Source organism: Odocoileus virginianus, chromosome 13 (genome assembly GCF_023699985.2).
Source record: "Odocoileus virginianus isolate 20LAN1187 ecotype Illinois chromosome 13, Ovbor_1.2, whole genome shotgun sequence".
NCBI classification, from domain to species: Eukaryota; Metazoa; Chordata; class Mammalia; order Artiodactyla; family Cervidae; genus Odocoileus; species Odocoileus virginianus.
The window spans coordinates 11,726,100-11,746,083 of record NC_069686.1 but is presented as its reverse complement, the minus strand read 5'-3'; the positions used below and the strand labels follow the sequence as shown (position 1 = coordinate 11,746,083).

Below are 19,984 nucleotides of genomic sequence, written 5' to 3'. Positions count from 1 at the left end.
GGATGCACAATATTGTGAACACAATTAATGCCACTGAATTGTACATTTAAATATAGCTGACAGATGAATGAATAAAGATGTGGTATATATACCCAATGAATATTACTTAGCCATTAAAAAGAACAAAATTGGGTCATCTGTGGAGACATGGATGGACACGGATGTCTTACAGAGTGAAGTCAGTCAGAAAGAAAAACAAAGAGCATGTGTTAAGGCATATATGTGGAAATCTGGAAAAATGGTCCAGATGAACCTATTTGCAGGGCAGGAAAAGAGACACAGACATAGGGAACAAATAGGTGGACGTGGTGGGGAGGAAGTGGGAGATGGGATGAACTGGGAGATTGGGACTGACATATACACAGTACCATGTAGTAAAATAGCTAGCTATGGGGGTGGGGACAGTGCGAGGGAGGTCCAGATGGAAGGGACATATGTACACTTATAGCCAATTCACTCTATTGTACAGCAGAAAACAACACAATATTGTAAAGCAACAATATCCCAATAAAAAAATAATAAATACATGCATGTAGTACTTATTACCTTTTGTCTTCTAATTATAATAGCATTCTTGTCTTATTTTTTTACTAAATTATAAGTTTTTTAATGTCTTTATGTTTCATTTTCTCTTTTCATCCATGCTAAATACATCATAGGACCTTGATGAATGATAAATTTTAAAAAATGAAAAAAATAATTGAAATTGCAAATTCATATATTTACCATAAAATTTTTTTAATGATTCATTCATACTAAATATGATTTTACATATTTTATAGCAGTTTATAAGAGAAAAATCACACTATTCTTTGTTTAAGAAATAAGTTTTAGTAGGACTACTACAACTAATATATTTTGACTATTCATTTTTAATTAAGTAAAGAAAAATAGGACAAAAATAAACATTCACTGGGTCAGAGATGAAGTTGGAATCAGGAAGTCAATAGATTTATGAGTCAAGTCAGAGGTGAACTTTTTAGTATTTTATATTCTAAAGGGTCATTCTTCACTGAATGCTAGTATCATATATTAAAAACAAATGCAGGAGCCAGGGTCCAGAGGTTTTCTTGCCTCTTATAGTTGTAGTTGGGCTTCCCTGGTGGCTCAGATGGTAAAGAATCCACCTGCCAATGCAGGAGACGTGGGTTCGATCCCTGGGTCAGGAAGATGCCCTGGAGAAGGAAATGGCAACCCACTCCAGTATTTCCCTGGGAAATCCTACAGACAGAGGAGATAGCGGGCTACAGTCCATGGGGTCACAAAAGAGCTAGACATGACTTAGCCACTAAACAAAAACATAGTTGTAATTCCTTTGCACAATAGCAACGCAGTTAGTAGTAAGACAGATGATAAGGGGCAGAATGTTTTCAGAAACATTCCTAAGGCATTTCTGACCCTTCTTTCCTCCTTGAACCACCTGAGGATGTGGTGCTGACAGGGGCCACAGACAGATCTTTGTTACCTGCTTACATTTCGCTCTTCCCTTTCCTGAATTCCTTCTTTCTCATTAAAATAATCATCGACTGTGGTTTGAGAATCTAGATGCCTTTAGGGAATGAATGTTTTCTCCACATGTTTATGTTTTCCCCCACTGAAAATAGGGAAATATTTCTCTCCAGACACTCCATAGAAATGCTTAAGTACTCTGTTGAAAGGAAAATAAGGTCTCTGGGGTGTAGACATTACCAACATTAGCAACACTCTAACAAATTCTGTGTCACCAGAATTTTCCCCTTTACTCTAAATTATTAGGATTTGAGATAATTTTAATGGAAGGCAGAAAATAGTTTCCCTATAAAATTAAATACTCAAATTTCTCTGATATATTAATTATCAACAGAATAATTATACTACTTTTTCTTTTCAAGGCAGCAAGCACTTCTGTAAATCATTGCATTTCCCCCCCAGATTTCCTTTGTAGGTGTTTGAAGGTATCAATTACTATCATAATTTTTCAAATAAATAACCTGAGACCACAGAGGCTAACCTCTTTGTCCAAAGCAGAGTGGACTCAGCACAGAACTCCTACACTCTCCCAATACTCCTAATAGTACATTCTTCTTTATAATTAGAACAAATCTCAGGGCCCTGTGCATAGGGAAAACACTGGAGTAAACATTAAATATTAAATATTATTGGCTTATCGAACTGCTAATGTTCCTATCATTCAAAGAGCTCATATTAAAAATAACTCAGTACAACAATTTCCTGCTACAGGTTAAGATTGTACCTACCCTAACAACATAATAACTGGTAAATTAAGTTACTCCAGCCATTTACAATATGGAATTCACATTCCTCTTATTTAAAAAAGTCTTTTGTATGCAAATATGAAACAGACTTCAGACTCCTTGATTTTTTTTAACCAAGATGATGGCACTACTAAAAATTTCTTGGGGGTAAGTGGCTGGTTTGTTGGGTTAGGAGCGGGTATGGGAGATGGCCACCAAGAGGTCATGGCTAGAGCTCTGCATGAAGTCAAAAGGTCTTTCTACTTAAGACCTCATGTTCTTGGCCACAAGCAGAGACGGAGAATGGTTCCACTCTTCCATTGCCCATCAAGACAAGATCCACAATAGACATGAACCTTTGATCCAATCTCTCTCAATCATCTTTACAGATAAAAGCCTAAGGTCCAGAAGACTGGCATTAAAGGACAAGACTTTACAACTGAGAATCACAAGCACCTTTTACACATGAATCCCATTAATAGAAAACCCTCTTCCAGTGTGCTCCTGCATAGATTCAGGCGTGCAAATTTGAGCACAGTTGTTAAGGAGAGATGAACTGCTCTGCTTCAGAAAGAATTCTCCCTGGAATTGTAGGTCTGGATAGGAATAGGGCTGGGGGAAAAGAGGTAGCCCAAGAGACCCAGGCTGCTGTGAGCTTCACCACCACCCATAGCTCATCAGCAGACCTGAAAGTGCTGGCTGGGCATGGCTTGCTAGCAGGACCTGGGGAAGACATTCAATTTCTGGGTTAACTTCAGAAACAGTTGGCAGGTATGTATGAAGGGGCTGGGGACACAGGAGACCTTGAGAAAGTAAACCTCTATGGATGAGCGAGAAGTGTAGGCAAGTGTTGCATTTCCACAATTCATAAAATTGAGCTTTTTCTGTAGCAGCAAAACCTTGAATTGTTAGCCAAACTAAACCAGCTATTGGCACGTGTGTATGTGCTTAGTCACTCGGTCATGTCCGACTCGGCAACCCCGTGGACTGTAGCCCACCAGGCTCCAAAGTCCATGGGATTCTCCAGGCAAGAATACTGGAGTGGGCAGCCATTACCTTCTCCAGGAGATCTTCCCAATTCAGGGATCGAACCAAGGTTTCCTGCATTACAGGCAGATTCTTTACCATCTGAGACACCAGGGAAGCAAAATTAGCACTAAAACATAGGTCTTTTGATCACTGATTCAATGACTGCTTACATCAGCATGTGTTTTTTAAGATATACGAAGGACGTCCTGGTCACCAGGGATTTCTACCTTGAAGAACAAGGAGCTATCTACACAGGAGAATAAATTCTGGACTCTAATACCCTCCTGCTCCAGTACTGTTTCTTCAATTTCTCAGTCTGATTTATCCTTTTACTTTTACTGCTGCTGCTGGTACTTATCAGATGCCTATCAGCCCTGCCTCTAAATCTAGAAAGCAAGTGTAAATTCCAGCCTAGATGTTCAAAGAAGCAAGTAATATTAAAGTACTAATGACACAGAATACCTAGTCATTGTAGACTTCTGAATCCGGCCTCTTTGATTTTAGTAACGACACTCATTTGCCTACGAGGGTTATTACTCACAGGGTTCCATTCTCAGAAGGAGAAACCACTTGGGGTTTAATGTTTTACCTATTACTGTCTTGAAGTTCTTAACAACTTTATCTTTGCCTGTGTGTTCCGTAAGTGAGGTTCAATGGGGCAACAGAGGAAGTGCTGAGGGATGGGAGCCTCACCCACCATGTGGCCTGTCCCTCCGGGGAGAGAACCTTTGCTATCCTGTCTGCCCCCCCCCCCGCCCCTGCTAAGTGACCTCTGCCCTCTGCCCTGGCACGTGTCAGGGCACAGCTGAGAAAGGTTGGGTCAGGTCCACACCCTGTACACTGACTTGGGGCTGAGCCCCCGTGTGTGTGGGACTGCACTGACCCCAACGTATTCCCCTGCCCGAAGGAGCCAGACAGTAAATAGCAGATTTTAAAAACACCGTCACAGGCCAAGGAAAAGCTTCTTCCTGCTTTTCTCTTTGTGCTGGACCCCACAACCCATATTCCTGTCTCTGAGTAGATATCTTATCTGGCAATCTCAAACCAACATTGTTTTTAGATTCTTAACTAAATAGTCACAACATATACACAATAATAACTCTTCATTAAAACTATTTCGTGGTTTCAAGAACTCAATACTAAGTATAAAATCAAATCTTTTCAATAGTTCAAGGGGGAAAAACCCTCTATATTCTTTTTGCCAGCAGGTATCATTAATAATACAAGTTTGGATCTGTTGTTGTGGCTTGACAGTACATTGCATGAAATGAAAATGATGGAATTTTTTTTCATGAAGGCAGCCAGGAAAAAAGAAAATACTTATTTATCCACAGTGAAAATATTATCACTCCATATTTTCCATCAAATTAGGGATAGTTTAAAAAAAAAGCCTTGTTACTTTTCTCCAATGTTGGTGTTAGATCAAATATAGTGTTTTTCCATTATCTATCTGGCATGAAGTTAAAATAGCCATAGGTCAGTGACATAAGGGAGAATCAAGGGGAAGTGTAAGAAATAGCTTTTAATTTCTTCTTAATTTTGTATCTGCTTCATATCTTAATATCTTACCTTGAGTTTGGCCAAAAGAAGTTCATGATCGTGAAGAAGCTTTTTGGTTTCATCTTGATTGCTTCCAATTTCTAGAAGATTGGGCTGTGATTCAGCCAACTGAAGTTGTACCCATTTGCCACACTAAAAATAAAAATGAAATAAAATGCACTTTTAGTTCCCCTTATTCCTTCCCTTTAGTTCCCCTTATTCCTTCCCTTTCACCCTTCTCCTTCTCCTTTTCTTTTTTTTTTCTTCAAAGTTTCCAGTTACATTGTGAAAAGTTTAACCTTTCTATAGAGATAGGTCTTACTTAACTTGAAACAGTTCTAACATAAATCCATGCCCTGGCTTTTCTTTTTTTTATTCATAGGATAAATTCTTTTCTCTTAGCATATTAGAATTAAATTAAAAATTCCCAAATAAGGAACATTTACAATAGGTTATGTATTATTGAATAGTACAAAATTATAGAATAATTCACACAATTTTACATTCTCTTGCTCAAAAAAAAACCAAATTCTATAAACATAGTGATTTGAGCAAGTAAGGTGTGAACTTCACCAAAGGGAAAGGTTTCACAAATGTAATTTATGCTAATCAGTGTCTTTAACCTTGCTGAACTGATCAGAAAGAATAAACAGCAGACGAAGCAAGTGATTCTTAGTTTATTTCAAAGTTAAAACTTAATATTTTTCAAATTTTATTGTTGAATATTCAATAAAGTACGTACAAAAATATCAGTGAAATCAGATGTGTGACAACTGCCATTTGAATGCAGTCAACTTGTTTTCCACATGAAGGACCCTTTCAGTGTCCTGCCCCAAGATATAATTCATCACTGCATTTCCTAAGGAATTGCTTTTTTAAGAAGCAATATCGATTAAGGAAGAGGAAGCACTGCCGGGCACATGCACTGGGCTAAGTGAATTGCTGAGGAGCAATGAGAAAACTACATGTCTATTCTAGATCATTAGTAACCTGAGACTTTAGAAATGAGAAGCCCACATAAATCAGACACAAGCACTTCTATTAAGACACACTTTCCATTTTGAACAGCTTGGAGTGTATTTCAAACAGCACAGCAGTGAACTTAGGGAGCTGAGGAGGCAGGATGGAGGGAACTTTCTTAAAGAGTTTTAGTTAAGAGTTTCCAGTATAATTTCAGAGTTGTTTTTTTCCTTACTGTCAATTTAGCACTGATTCTTTTATCATTTATTCTATATGCATTCTTTCTCACCCTAATCAAATAAAAGTTTCATATTTGAGGGAAAGAAAAGTGAATCAAAACAAAAACAGCAGTAATTTTTCCTCTTTTTCCCTCACTGCTGATATTTGCAGTTACTCAGAGCATCATAAAATGACATGCCAATTTTCAATTCTGCTACTTTTGCTTCTGGCTTTTTTCCACATCCATCCGTTGCCTTTGAAAAGAATAGAGGTCAAGGGACTCAGCAGAGGCCCTGTTATTGTGAGACCAAGTCTTGAGAGCCCTGGGCAAGCGGCCTTGGTAGGAACACTTTGCATTCCACGCTTTCAGTGCTTCTAGACTGAATCATTTTGTTCAATGTCAAGTACTGCTTTCCTGTTTCAAATTTTCACAGTAACATAAAATTTGCAGTAATTAAGTGAAATTAAACAGGCTTTATTGCCCATGTTTCTTACAAAAGGCCAGAAAATTCATTTGGTTAAGCCTGGCGGGGTCTTGAAAGTAACAGGCTGGTGTGCACTGATTCTCTTCATCAAACCCTGAATTCTTGAGGTGGTGAGTTGTCTAAATCCAGGCAAAAGGCTTCAGGAATTTTCATAGGACATATTCATAGGGAATAAAACCATGCATACATTCTTCAACCTAAAGATGTGTGCTCATCTTTGCAAATGGGCAAACTGTTTGACATAAAACATGCAGAAACCTTTAAGCCCCAAGTGGCTTCAATTTCCTTGGTTAAGGGCAAGTTAGACACATGCCCTTCGCATCTTCCCTGGTAGGGTCTCCATTCTCTCACCAGTGTGACAAGGATTTTCTAGTGCCTTCCCCAGGTCAAAACCAGAGCTGCGGACGGCAAGAGTCGCTGTCTCTTGTTAGGAGTTCCCTGTGCTCCGTCACGCTGAAAACATCCGCTGGGACCCTCCTCTTCCCTCCTGCATCACATCTACTCTCAAAAATCACAGATATTTCACAGGTCCACTGGACTCTTAAGCCTAGCAATCACAAACCTGTGGTCACAAATGCTTTGTATTTAAAAACCAAACTGAAAGTATACAGTAGGGTTTGTTATTGCTTTTCTGAAAAATCAAGCTGCTGCAGATATTTTATGGCTAACTGAAAGAGAAACTCTAGCAACTGGCTGAAACTTAGCAAAGGGTCCTCTCAGTTGCCAATTTAAAGAAGCATTAAGATGTACTTGCTGGGTTATTTTCTATATGCCGTGTACTGCTGATGGTGCAGAATGTTTTTTAGGATTATCAGCACAGAGCAAGAAGCCTACAGCCACACAGAAAAAAAGGAAGTTGTCTGCTTACCTTTATGACAGCTATAACGATTTTGGAGTCCCCAGCCTGCACAGCTACTGAACTGACTGTCGTCGTAGAAGACTCCACACCGGGACTCTCTTGGCTGGACATGGTACGTTAGAACCAGTTTACGCGTTGGACAGCCTCTGTGCAGATGTGTGGCTGCTGCTCATTTCAGGAGGCAACCACTGGGGTTACTTGGATCCATTCAGGGAAACAGCTCCGCTCGCACTGATTACTCTGCCAAAAGGAAAGAACAGGAGGTTAAAAATAGACAACCTCATTGAGTTTATCATGAGAGAGAGAGAGGAAAGAACGGGAGAGAATCGCCACACCCCTAGTATGGTAATACTGAGCGCCTGTTATTTTGGCCATTATCTTAAACACAGAGGGCAGCTTCTAGCTCTCTGCCTATCAGCTGATGTTTGATAGCAAATGGAAAAAGAATTACATCCTGACAATCCAAGATACTTTAGCCATTGAATCTATACAGTGATGGTGAACTTTGAAACCAGCCAGTCATTAACCTGAGTATCAATCTTTTCAAGATTTTGTTAAAGTCTTCTTCATGCAAAGGAAATTCCGGAAAATGTACTTTAAAAACAAGTTCTGGTATTTATTCTGGGACTAAGCCACAAAATTGTTTGAAATACATTTTTGGATTAATCTGATTTTCTAAAACCCTCTCTTGTTAAATGAAGTTTATGTGAAATGGCCACATTTTTCTCAGAGCCTCGGATTTCTTAGGGACTTTTAAAAATGAGCACATCAATAGATATTCAACATGTCAGATTTCTCATGACTACTAGGAAGTAATTCATTTTCTAATTACTTTTAATTGTAGCAGGGGCATGACTTATATTTTTGATTAAAGGTTAACATTATGTATATTTTGCTACTCTTCTTTTAAAAAGAATAACATTGTACTTAAGATTTGGTTTTTATTTCCAACCCCCACCCCCCACCACGCCTGGGGCAGGAAAATTATAGATGGCTTAAATCAGAGCCTAAGATCGACAGATTAATCCTATTGCTAGAAACTCAGTGTGTGTCATAAGTTGTCTGTGGTATTAAACAGCAGCTGTTGGATTCCCTGTCAAGGAACAGCTGAAAATAACACTGAAGCTTAGGTCAGAGGTCAGATGCAAACACATCAGAGATACTGATTCTGGAGCTGCTGAAGCCATTGGAAATCTTTGGGCTGAAGCCAGAGTAGAGGATATAGCAATAAACAGAGTTAAATGAGCCCATTCGCTGGTTAAACCCTTAGCTCAATTTAAAAGCATGGTCAGGTTCAGGTTCAATATTCAGAAGGCTGAGTCAGCACCACAACTTTGTTCATGATGATATTCTTGAATCAAAGGGGAGATAGTGTTTTTACATATATTTTGGTTTTGGCAATTATTTTTGCTTCCCAGAGCATTTCCTGGCTGCTCTGCAGTTGTGTGGCCATGACCCAGTTGCCCGCTGGTCAGCAAAAGGAAACCACCTGGGCCCTAGTTCCTGGGCTCCAGAACTTCAGCAGAGGCCATACGGGGAGCCTTCGGGGCAAGCTCAGGAGAGCAGATGCCGGGAGACACCGGGATGCAGGAAGTACGTAAACGGTTTCATCCCACGGCAGGGATGAAGAGCTCGCAGAGAACCCTCCTGACCCCTCTGTAGCGGCTGCCTCAGTCTTCAAGGCGGGCTCCCTCGGCTTGAGCAAACAGTTGGTCCAAGCAAACCAAAACAAATTGAGCGAAACCAGTTTTCAGCTAATTGCCCTCAAGGAAAACCGAGAGTTGACAAGCGTGTCACGTAATCTCCACACCCTAAACTAAAATGCCCAGGGGAGCCTTGCTTAAGCCTTTGTGTACACGGCAAACCGGAACAGCAAACAGTGCACCCAAAGTACACGGCGCACCTTCCCCCAGAGTCAATCCACTGTTAGAAACTCGGCGTGTGTCAGAGGTTGCGAAAAGGCCCTCAGGAGGCAAGGGGAAACAGGTTACACAGGCAATGGTAGAAGGGCGCTGATGTTCCCAGAGCCCCACTTCAGGTGGAGGACTGTGTGACGGGTGTGGAGGGCAGTGTGGGCTGTGTGGGGTCACAGGCCCATGGGAAGCGAAAGGGAAGAGACAGGTGAGGAGGAGAGAGAACTAGGATGAAAGTCTGTTTGACTCCAAGGCTTAAGGGCAAAAGGAATTAGAAATATGTAAGCCCTTGTTAAAAGATTAATCCAGCTATTCAGCAGCAAAGGTGGTATCTTTCATTGTACAGACGATCTTTCTTTCTAAGCAGACCGAGAGTGGTGCATAGAAAATATTTTCTGCATTGGTGGACATGAACAATAATGCAAACTGCATCCATGAATTTAAGTGGTTTCTAACAAATGTCCTTTGATTCAAATTCATGGCTTTAAGGTCTTCAAAAGACTTGAATCACTTTTTTCTCCCCTTCCCTTGCTTTCTATTTCTTTCCTCTTCAACTTCTTAGTCTTTCTTCCTTGGAAACTCTGTTGTTTAGAACTCTCCATCTACATCTTGCTCATTTAGAAACTTGGTCTAGGTCTCTTCATCTAGCATAATATTTCATTATAAGCTGCATTATTAACCCTGGGAAATAGTTTGGAAAATACTAAGTATAAAATATACTGTACTAGAGAAATTGCTGCCCTATAATTAGATGGGTTTTTTTTAAAGCTTTTGAGCTACAGTTTGTTTATACTCTGCCTCCCCTATCATCACCAAAAAAGCAGGATAAAACAAAACAAAACAAAAAACCTTACAGGCATTCTCATATTCTTTGAAGTTTACAAAGGATCTTGCTGAGGTTATTATGCCTTCTCTGTTTATCCCTCTGGGAAATGCCTGGGTTTTTTTGTTTGTTTGTTTTTTTGTTTTCATACCAGCTGAATTTTAGTGAAAAATCCTCCATGGGGAATCAAAAAGCTATAACTGGATTCTGTAGAGTTGCAAATAGCACATCCACCCCCCCCCCCATTTTTCTTTTATTGTAGTAAAATACACATAACAAAATTTACCATCTTAACTATTTTTAAGTGTACAGTTCAGCGATATTAAACACATTAATAATGTTGTGCAACCTTCACCAACATCTATCTCCATAATTCTTTTAATCTTATAAAAAACAAAACTCTATACGCATTAAACAATAGTTCCATCCCCTACCCCACCCCAAAACCTCTGGCAACCACCATTCTACTTTCTTTCTCTATGATTTTGACTGCACTAAGTATCTCATAGCAGTTGTTCTTTGTGATTGATTAATTTTACTTGGAGAAGGAAATGGCAACCCACTCCAGTATTCCTGCCTGGAGAATCCCATAGACAGAAGAGCCTGGCTGACTACTATAGTCCATTGGGTCACAAGAGTCAGACACGCCCGAGCGACTAAACCTCCACCAATTTGACTTAGCATAATGTACTCAAGGTTCATCCATGCTGTGGTGGTGCTGGTGGTGTAGTTGCTAAGTCATGTCCAACTATTGTGACCGCGTGGACTGTAGCCTGCCAGGCTCTTCTGTCCATGACATTCTTCAGGCAAGGATACTGGAGTGGGTTGCCATTTCCTTCTCCAGGGCATCCATGCTGTAGCATATGTCATATTTTCTCTTAAGGGCTAAATAATATTCTCTTGAATATATATTCCATGTTTTGCTCATGCATTCAGCCACTTGAGTGGCTTCTACATTTTAGCTCTTGTGAATAAAGCTACTATGAACATGGGTGTACAAATTATTGCTTTGAGACCCTGCTTTCTAATTATCTGGGGTGTATACACAAATGCAAAATTGCTAGATCACATGGCAATTCTGTTTTTAGTTTTTTGGAGAAATACAACACTATTTTCCACAATGACCAGTATCACAGTTTAATGCAATATAGGTAACTGATAGTATAAAAACTTTTGTCATATAATTATTTTTTAGCTCTATGAGAATGCCATTCAAACGACGCATTTTCTTTGCTGGAGTATATGTGGAGTCCGCTCATTCTGAGCGTTTGTCTTAATGCTATTACTGATTAAACTGTATTTAAGTTTATAAAGACAAATTAGACTTAATATGAATAACAGAATAAGTCTATTTATCCAGATTAAAAATGTAAGGCATAATTTTCTCTATTGTTATTATCAGAAAATAATAATAGTTACCATTTAATTATAGCTAGTTATGTGCCAGGAATGGGATGAGTACTTTGCATTTAATCCACATAATTTAATGGCTGCAAAGACTTATTTTTCTGACTTTATAAATTTCACACACTTACACACACACAGGCACATATCCACAGTCAGTGATTCAGTGATTCCAGCCACCTCAGGTCCAGCCTTTTCTCCCTGGGTTTGAAAGTTGTCTATGGTCTTGTCCTCCTACCTACCTAATAACGTATACCATTACTCCCTTCATCTATATGAATTCCTCCCATTTCTTAAGACCAAGATAAACTATCAATTCCTTTTGAAAGTTGAAATGTCTACATATTATTCCCCTTCCCTCAAATGTAATCGTAATTAAAATCTAATAATGTTATGCTTGTATTATAAACTTGAATTGTTTTGTAATTATTTCACTCCACTGGTATTATTTCTTAATTGGATTTAAGGCTCTTTACATAAAGGAATTATGTCTTAACTTTTTTTTCAAAATCTTTGCAGACCACCTCAGAGTTATTGTAGAGATTAAAAAGATTTCCTTTACACAAAGCACTTAGAAGAGAAGTTGAGATTTACCAAATACTATATATGTGTGTGTATTATATATAATATATATACATACACATATATAACTATACATATGAAGGAGAGTGCTAGGCGCAGAGGGGCTTACCTTGTGGCTCAGATGGTAAAGAATCTGCCTGCAATGTGGGTGACCTGGGTTGGATCCCTAGGTTAGGAAGATCCCCTGGAGAAGGGTACAGCAACCCACTCCAGTATTCTTGCCTGAAGAATCCCCATGGGCAGAGGACCCTGGCAGGCTACAGTCCATGGGGTCACAAAGAGTCAGACACAACTGAGCAAGTAAGCACACAGCGTGCGCATGTGCACACACACACACAGCACAGAATTGGTGCTTATAATATTGGCTGACTGATCGAATCACATTTTGATACAATTCATTCACTCAGTATTTACTGATTCAACCAATAGTTATGAGCATTTGCTACATACCAGGCACTAACATTAGGAACATAGCAGCTAGCAAACAGAGGTCTCTATTCTCAAAATGGTAACATTACAGTGAAAAAAGACCATAACCAATGAAAAACATAGCCAAGATAGAAATCTACAATGATAAAAGTTAAGGGAAAAAAACTGGTAGTGGTTAATCAGACTGAATCACAAAAGGTTTCATTTAGAACTTGCCAGAGAAATCAGGGGATACTTTCAGGGTATTTCTATTGGGATACAGAAATTAACAGGAAGAATAAATTGATAGTAATCCCAAAACAACAACAAGTAAACCATTCAAAATGGCAAAGGCAATGGGTTAGGGGCTCTGAAGCCAGACTGCCTTTACCCCTCTGTGCCTTAGCTTCCTTACTGCAATTGGAGATAATGGGACTACCAAGGTCAAATAAGTCTGTTGGGAGGATTTAGTAACATTTGAAAAACACTTTATGCTTGGCACATCAGTGGTGTTCTGATAGATATGCATGATCATTTCTAAGACAACGTCTGTTAAGGGATTTCTTAAATCTAGTAACTGCCACAAAATCTGAAATAAGTTTTTAAATTAAGTTGAATTATAACCTGCCTCTTGAGAAACCTGTATGTATGCAGGTCAGGAAGCAACAGTTAAAACTGGACATGGAACAACAGACTGGTTCAAATAGGAAAAGGAGTACGTCAAGGCTGTATATTCTCACCCTGCTTATTTATATGCAGAGTACATCATGAGAAACACTGGGCTGGAGGGAGCACAAGCTGGAATCACGATTGCCGGCAGAAATACCAATAACGTCAGATATGCAGACACCACCCTTATGGCAGAGAGTGAAGAAAACTAAAGAGCCTCTTGATGAAAGTGAAAGAGGATAGTGAAAAAGTTGGCTTAAAGCTCAACATTCAGAAAACTAAGATCATGGCATCCAGTCCCATCACTTCATGGCAAATAGATGGGGAAACAATGGAAGCAGTGGCAGACTTTATTTTTCTGGGCTCCAAAATCACTGCAGATGGTGATTGCAGCCATGAAATTAAAAGATGCTTACTCCTTGGAAGGAAAGTTAGGACCAACCTAGACAGCATATTAAAAAGCAGAGACATTACTTTGTCAACAAAGGTCCATCTAGTCAAGGCTATGGTTTTTCCAGTGGTCAAATATGGATGTGAGAGTTGGACTGTAAAGAAAGCTGAGCACTGAAGAAATGATGCTTTTGAACTGTGGTGTTGCAGAAGACTCTTGAGAGTCTCTTGGACTGCAAGGAGATCCAACCAGTCCATCCTAAAGGAGATCAGTCCTGGGTGTTCATTGGAAGGACTGATGTTGAAGCTGAAACTCCAATAGTTTGGCCACTTGATGTGAAGAGCTGACTCATTTGAAAAGACCATGATGCTGGGAAAGATTGAGGGCAGGAGGAGAAGGGGACGACAGAGGATGAGATGGTTGGATGGCATCACTGACTTGATGGACATGGGTTTGGGTGAACTCCGGGAGTTGGTGATGGACAGGGAGGCCTGGCGTGCTGCGATTCATGGGGTTGCAAAGAGTCAGACACGACTGAGCAACTGAACTGACCTGATAATATGGTAGGCAACTCAAATGGATTAAATACCTTTGAAAGACATAAAATGTGCATTACCAGGGAGGAAATATGTCAGTATAATCAAATGGTAAAAAAATTTCAGTGAGTCAGCATTTCTAGAATACTATCTTTAATCATTCACTTTCAACAAAATCTTCCCTAACTCATTATTTGTACTATGAAATTAGTCTCTTTGGCACCTCTCATTTATTTCTTAGATTATAAGCACTGTCATTTAATTAATATCCATAAGTAAATAAAAGCATGCTCTTAAAAAAGCTTCCATTATAGCTGTCAACTTATTCTTCTATGTAGATACTCATTTGTTGATTCAGTGAGTATGATTAAATAACTCATAGCTGTCAGGCACTGTTCCAGATGCCAGACACACAGCAGTAAGTGAAACAAAGTTCATCCACTGATGCAGCTTGCCTTCTGATGGGGGAGACACAACCAGTTAGAACACAAACAAAAATACATATACAATTATGTTCGGATGTAATAAGTGTTATGAAGAAAAATAAGGCAGTAAGAAGGTGAGAGTGAATAGGGGGAGAGGGATACTAAATACTTTAGGAAGTAGTCAGGGAAACTTCTGAAGACACAAGGTTTGACTAGAGACAAGAATTAAGCCTAAAAGAGCATGGCACAAAGATATCTCAGCAAAGAACCCTTCAGGTATCTGGCCACGCTTGTTATAGCTGAAAAACTTTCAGTAGATCAATGTGGCTGGAGCTAAGTGAGAACTGAGGGAAGAGGACACTGATAGACCATGAGATCTGCCAAGGAAGGGTCTGGGTTTGCTTGGGATAATCATGTTTTATGCCTGTTTCCCTGGCATAATTACTCTTTGGCCCCTTCCATTCTCTGAAGAGTTCTCTTTGGATTATAAACTGTGTGGTAACCCTGCTCTTACACCCAGGTAAGGACTCTGGATTTCAGTCTGAGATGGGACATTATTGCAAGGTTTTCATCTAAAGAATGGCATTGTTTGACTTAGCACTTCTTTAATGTCATTAAAAAAACTCTTCCTGGAGAGTGTAGGAGTCAAGAGTGAAAGCAGAGGTAGGATGAATTGTGTAGCACCCAAAACACAAACGCCAATATAATGCCCCTTTGGGATGTTTCTTTATAGACACGTATGATTCACTTAAGAAACATCATGACTCTTTTTAAACAGTTTTACACTCTGTGTACATGAAATAGATTTCCTAACCATAACATGTTTAATGACATAATGCTTAGCCTCTCCATATGACCTGGAAGAATAATTATAAACAAGCAACTTTAATATCCAGTAAAATTTCCTTCTATAAATATTAAGAAAAACAAAGCAAAACAAAATTTGGGAAAGTTCAAAAACTTGAACTTGATCAAAGATCAAAGATGGCTGCATTTACTGTAACTTTAAGGCATGGTTTACCAAAATAGTGTGTGAAATGAGAGCAATATCTGTTCAGTTATCAAGTACACATTTTCCTAAAATTCTCCCTCTAGAACAATGTATTGGAGAAGGAAATGGCAACCCACTCCAATATTCTTGCCGGGAGAATCCCATGGACAGTGGAGCCTAGTTGGCTACAGTCAGTCCATGGGGTTGCAGAGAGTCAGACATGACTTAGCAACTGAAGCAACAGAACAATGTATGATCTGCAAAACTGTCAAATATTTGTATAGAGTGCAGTCAAAATAATCAGCAAATACGTGGCTGTTACTGATCTGGCAAAACTTTTTTTTCTCAACGGGAGACACTATAGTACTTCAAGCCAGAAAAAAAAAATTTTTTTTTTAATCAGTGAAAAGTTTTTATGTGCAAAGTTTATTTTAAAAATTTAAATAAGGCTTTCTACCTACATTGAGCTGTGCACCCAGGCTTCAACATAGCAGAGTTTCTCTAATTCTTACTAACATAATGAAGAGCCCATAGAGTTACCCTTCAGAAGGGAGGGTGAGTAAACGGGAAGACAGCAGTCTTAGTCGACTTGATTTTGGAAAATTACACTTCTTGTGTTTTTGTCCTCACTGTTGCTTAACTCCAGTTGAGGCTGAGAATTTCCAGCCCAGAGTAATCCCCGGGGAAGCCTAAAGAGCAGCAGGCCTTCCAGCTGCTTGGGAACCCAGCAGTGACCCTGAGAGTAAGCTGTAACTTCTCCATGCAGCTATAACTCTGCCAAGGAAGGCAAAATAATAAAATGCAAAATTCAAGGACATAAAAATCAGATACCCTAAACAGAATGGTAGTATCCATGGATTCAAAGCAGGAAGTATGTGAAGAGTTAAAAAGAGAACGTTTAAAAAAATGTTTTAAGAAAGACTAAAATATAAAGAAATGTATATATATATATATATATTATACATAATACACATATGTGTTCATATGTTATCTGTAACAATACTCTTTTAAATATTGTTAAAACGGGCTTTCTCAGTTGTATGAGGTGATGTTTCATCATATATTGACAGTTTATTGGTTATCAGTTTGATGACAAAGTCTTCCCTGGTAGCTCAGACCATAAAGAGTCTGCCTGTGATGTGGGAGACCTGGGTTTGATTCCTGGGTCAGGAAGATCCCCTTGAGAAGGAAACCCACTCCACTATCCTTGCCTGAAAAATTCCATGGTCAGAGGAGCCTATATGGACAGAGATGGGCTACAGGCTATGGGCTCAGAAAGAGTTGGACACAACTGAATGACTAACACTTTCACTTTCACTAATGACAAAGTCATTGTTAACAGAATTCCCCTGTAAATTATATTTTTAAAAGATCAGTTGCCCGAGTTTCTACAAATTTACTGTATGGTTTTTAAGATCTGCATCCTCATTCCAAGTAAGAATGCATCACACCAGGGCTCATACAGAAGTCCATCACTATCATTATTTTGATTTCTGTTACTACATCATTCAATGCAGTCCTAGAAGCCACATGAAAGGCAATGGTTGCTGAGAATGTCCGGAAGGATAAAGCAGTTACCAACACCTGCAGGAAAAAAGATATTCATATACTCAGGCTTTCAGGAAAAACAGGAAGCAAGATGAGAGAAACTCACAGAAACCTGGAAATCAAAAATGGAAACAAAAGGAGCAGGTTATTTGCGCCCCACCCGCCACAGCTCACACCACCCTAAGCAAAGCAGTTTCCTATCACAAATTCCACCCTCACAAAGGGCAGATTTCAAAAGCAATTTATGTAGTCTAAATTCTGCTGGGGCGAGTTGAAGCCCTCACCATTAAGTGTACCATTGAGTACCTACGGTGCACAGGCCCTGATTTTTTTTACAAGCCCCACCCTCATTAGCTCCCTTTAGATTTGTAAAACGTATAACCAGTTCATCTGGTTGGACCTCTCAACAACCTCGTGCAGTCGGCCCTCCATATCTGAAGATTTTATATAAGGGACTTAAGCATCTGCAGATTTTGGTATCCGAAGGAGGTTCGGAAGCAATCCTGTGTGGATAAAAAAAGAGTGATTGTACTACAGTCAGGGCAGGACTGTTAATTCTGCCATATGTGTTGGAGAATTGAGGCAAGAGAAGTTAAGTGGCTTATTCAAGTTCAAGAAGCAAGTGAATCTAGAACTCACTTCCCTCTTACTCTCTTGCTCCAATACAACAGGGAGTAAGTTCTATCCTAATGTTAGATCAAAAATTATACAGATGTCCATACAAACCTGTCACTCAGCTAGTCCACAAAGGTTGAGCATTTCCTGGACAGAGTTCTCTGAGTCAGAATACCAAGCAGCCTTAAAAGATAACAACACAAGTACAAAGTAACATCTCCATCCTCAGCTTTCTCAGTTAGAAAACTAAAGATAAAATACATACATGAAGCAATCTGGCCAGAAAGTCATATAACACGGGAAATACACCAAACTAAAATGTCCTGGAAACAGCAAAATCCCTTTTAAAGAATTTTCCAAATCAAGGTGAAAAAGCATTAGAACATTTTCTGAACAGATGTAAATTAATGTGATAATAAAACTGATTTGAGTTTCTGTCAAAGTTCTTTTTGTTGTTGTTGTTGTTAAAATGCAATCACATCATTAAGGATTAATCACATAGAAGAATGGAAATCGATTCTTCTAGTAACATATATTGTAAGATTGTTTAATGATTTGTATAGCCATTTATATGAATTATGCATTGATATTCATCTTTCTTGAACCTAAAACATGAAATAAAGTATCTGCTTTCCAACGGGTCTGTTTAAAATCTATTTTGTGTACTTTCAACTTCTCAGATTCCTAATTCTTTCATTAATTTTTCCATACTTTATACAGGTAAATGTAAATAATTAAAATAAGATGTGATTTCCTTGGATTTTCTTTTTCCATGTACTTCAACTGATACTTAAGAAAAAAAATTTTATGGGGAGAGGAAATAGCTGTATTTAGTATTCATTTTTAACTTTACCAGTATGCTGAATATTCAGTCTATCTTTACTTGCTACTTCATTGGATTATGTTAGAAAGATAGAAAATTTAATACAGATTTAAAATAAAGGCATATAAGACCAAGTTTAAAAGTAGGGTGACTCTCTGAACGTCTGAATCCACTCACTTTGGCCTTTACATGAGTTTTTAAGAACATATTTTAAAAATTTCCAACCTTCTTTAATCTACCACACTTTGGTTTAATCTGTGAAATTACTAACCCACCATTTCCTTCTTCTTGCCAATGGTATATCATGGAGTAAATTGTGTTAATAGGTTTTAAAAAGTGCCTTGGAAAAAACATTTAAAATTTCTGTGGAGATGCTTAAAGATACTTTGAGTTATCACAAATTTTAGGCTTGGAGATATTACTACTCTAATTGTTTTTTCCAGGATTACTGAGATATATTTGACATATAAAGCTGTGTAAATTTAAGAATTGCAATGTGTTAATTTAATGTACTTATATATTACAAAATAATTACCATGATACCAAAAGCTAGCACCTCTATCACATCAGATCAGTACCATTTCTCTTTTGTTTTGAGAATATTCAAGATTTACTTTTTAAGAAATTTTCAAGTATATAATATTGCTAACCATAATTACCATGTTGTGCATTAGATCCCTAGAATGTATTCATCTTCTAAGTGGAAGTTTGTACAATTTAACCAATTGTTGCAATCTTTCAGTCCCTGGTAACTATTATCTATTCCCTGTTTCTACGAATTTGCATTTTTTTTTTTTTAGATTCCACATATAAGTGATATCACACAGTATTTGTCTTACTCTAACTTATTTCACTTAACATGATACCCTCAAGGTCTATCTATGTGTTGCAAATGAAAGGATTTCTTTCCTTCTCATGGTTGAATAATATTAACACACACACACACATATGGGCTTCCTAGGCGGTGCTAGTGGTAAAGAACCTGCCTGTCAGTGCAAGAGACATAGGAGATGTGTGTTCAATCCCTGGGTCAGGAAAATCCCGGGGAGGAGGGCACGGCAACCCACTCCAGCATTCTTATCTGGAGAATCCCAAGGACAGAGGAGCCTGGCAGGCTACAGTCTGTAGGGTCACAAAGAGTCAGACACGACTGAAGTGACTTAGCACACACACACACGTGCATATGTGTGTGTGTACATATCTGTACACCTCATCTCCTTTATTCATTCATCCACTGACAGACACGTAGGTTGTTCTCAGATTTTGACTATTACACATAGTAAGACAATAAATATGGGAGTAAAGATCTCTTTGAGATCCTGGTTTTTTATGTCCTTTAGTTTTATAGCCAGAAGTAGGATTGCTGAGTCATTTGGTAGTTCTATTTTTAATTTTTTGAGGAGCCTCCATACTATCTTTCATTAGCTGCATTACTTACATTTCCACCAACGGTGCACAAGGACTTGCTTTTCCAAATCCTTGCTAACACTTGCTCTCTCTTGTCTTTTTGATGATGGCTGTTCTAACAGGT

At 38.7% G+C, this 19,984-nt stretch overlaps 1 protein-coding gene across 6 annotated transcripts in view; it reads right to left on the bottom strand.

The window, feature by feature from the left end:
- The window catches only part of CCDC141 (coiled-coil domain containing 141), a 219,691-nt gene extending 211,975 nt beyond the window's left edge, over positions 1-7,716 (bottom strand). For 2 of the 6 annotated variants that reach the window (XM_070475945.1, XM_070475947.1), the window contains exons 1-2: positions 7,335-7,716; positions 4,833-4,955 (exon numbers count right to left, since the gene is read on the bottom strand). In XM_070475945.1, coding sequence (XP_070332046.1) covers positions 4,833-4,955; positions 7,335-7,436 — 225 coding nt within the window. In that variant the 5' untranslated portion in view covers positions 7,437-7,716. The remainder of the gene's footprint in view (positions 1-4,832; positions 4,956-7,334) is intronic. The other 4 variants (XM_020903873.2, XM_070475943.1, XM_070475944.1 and 1 more) reach the window with 2 other exon arrangements.
- Between the last annotated feature and the right edge of the window lie 12,268 nt (positions 7,717-19,984).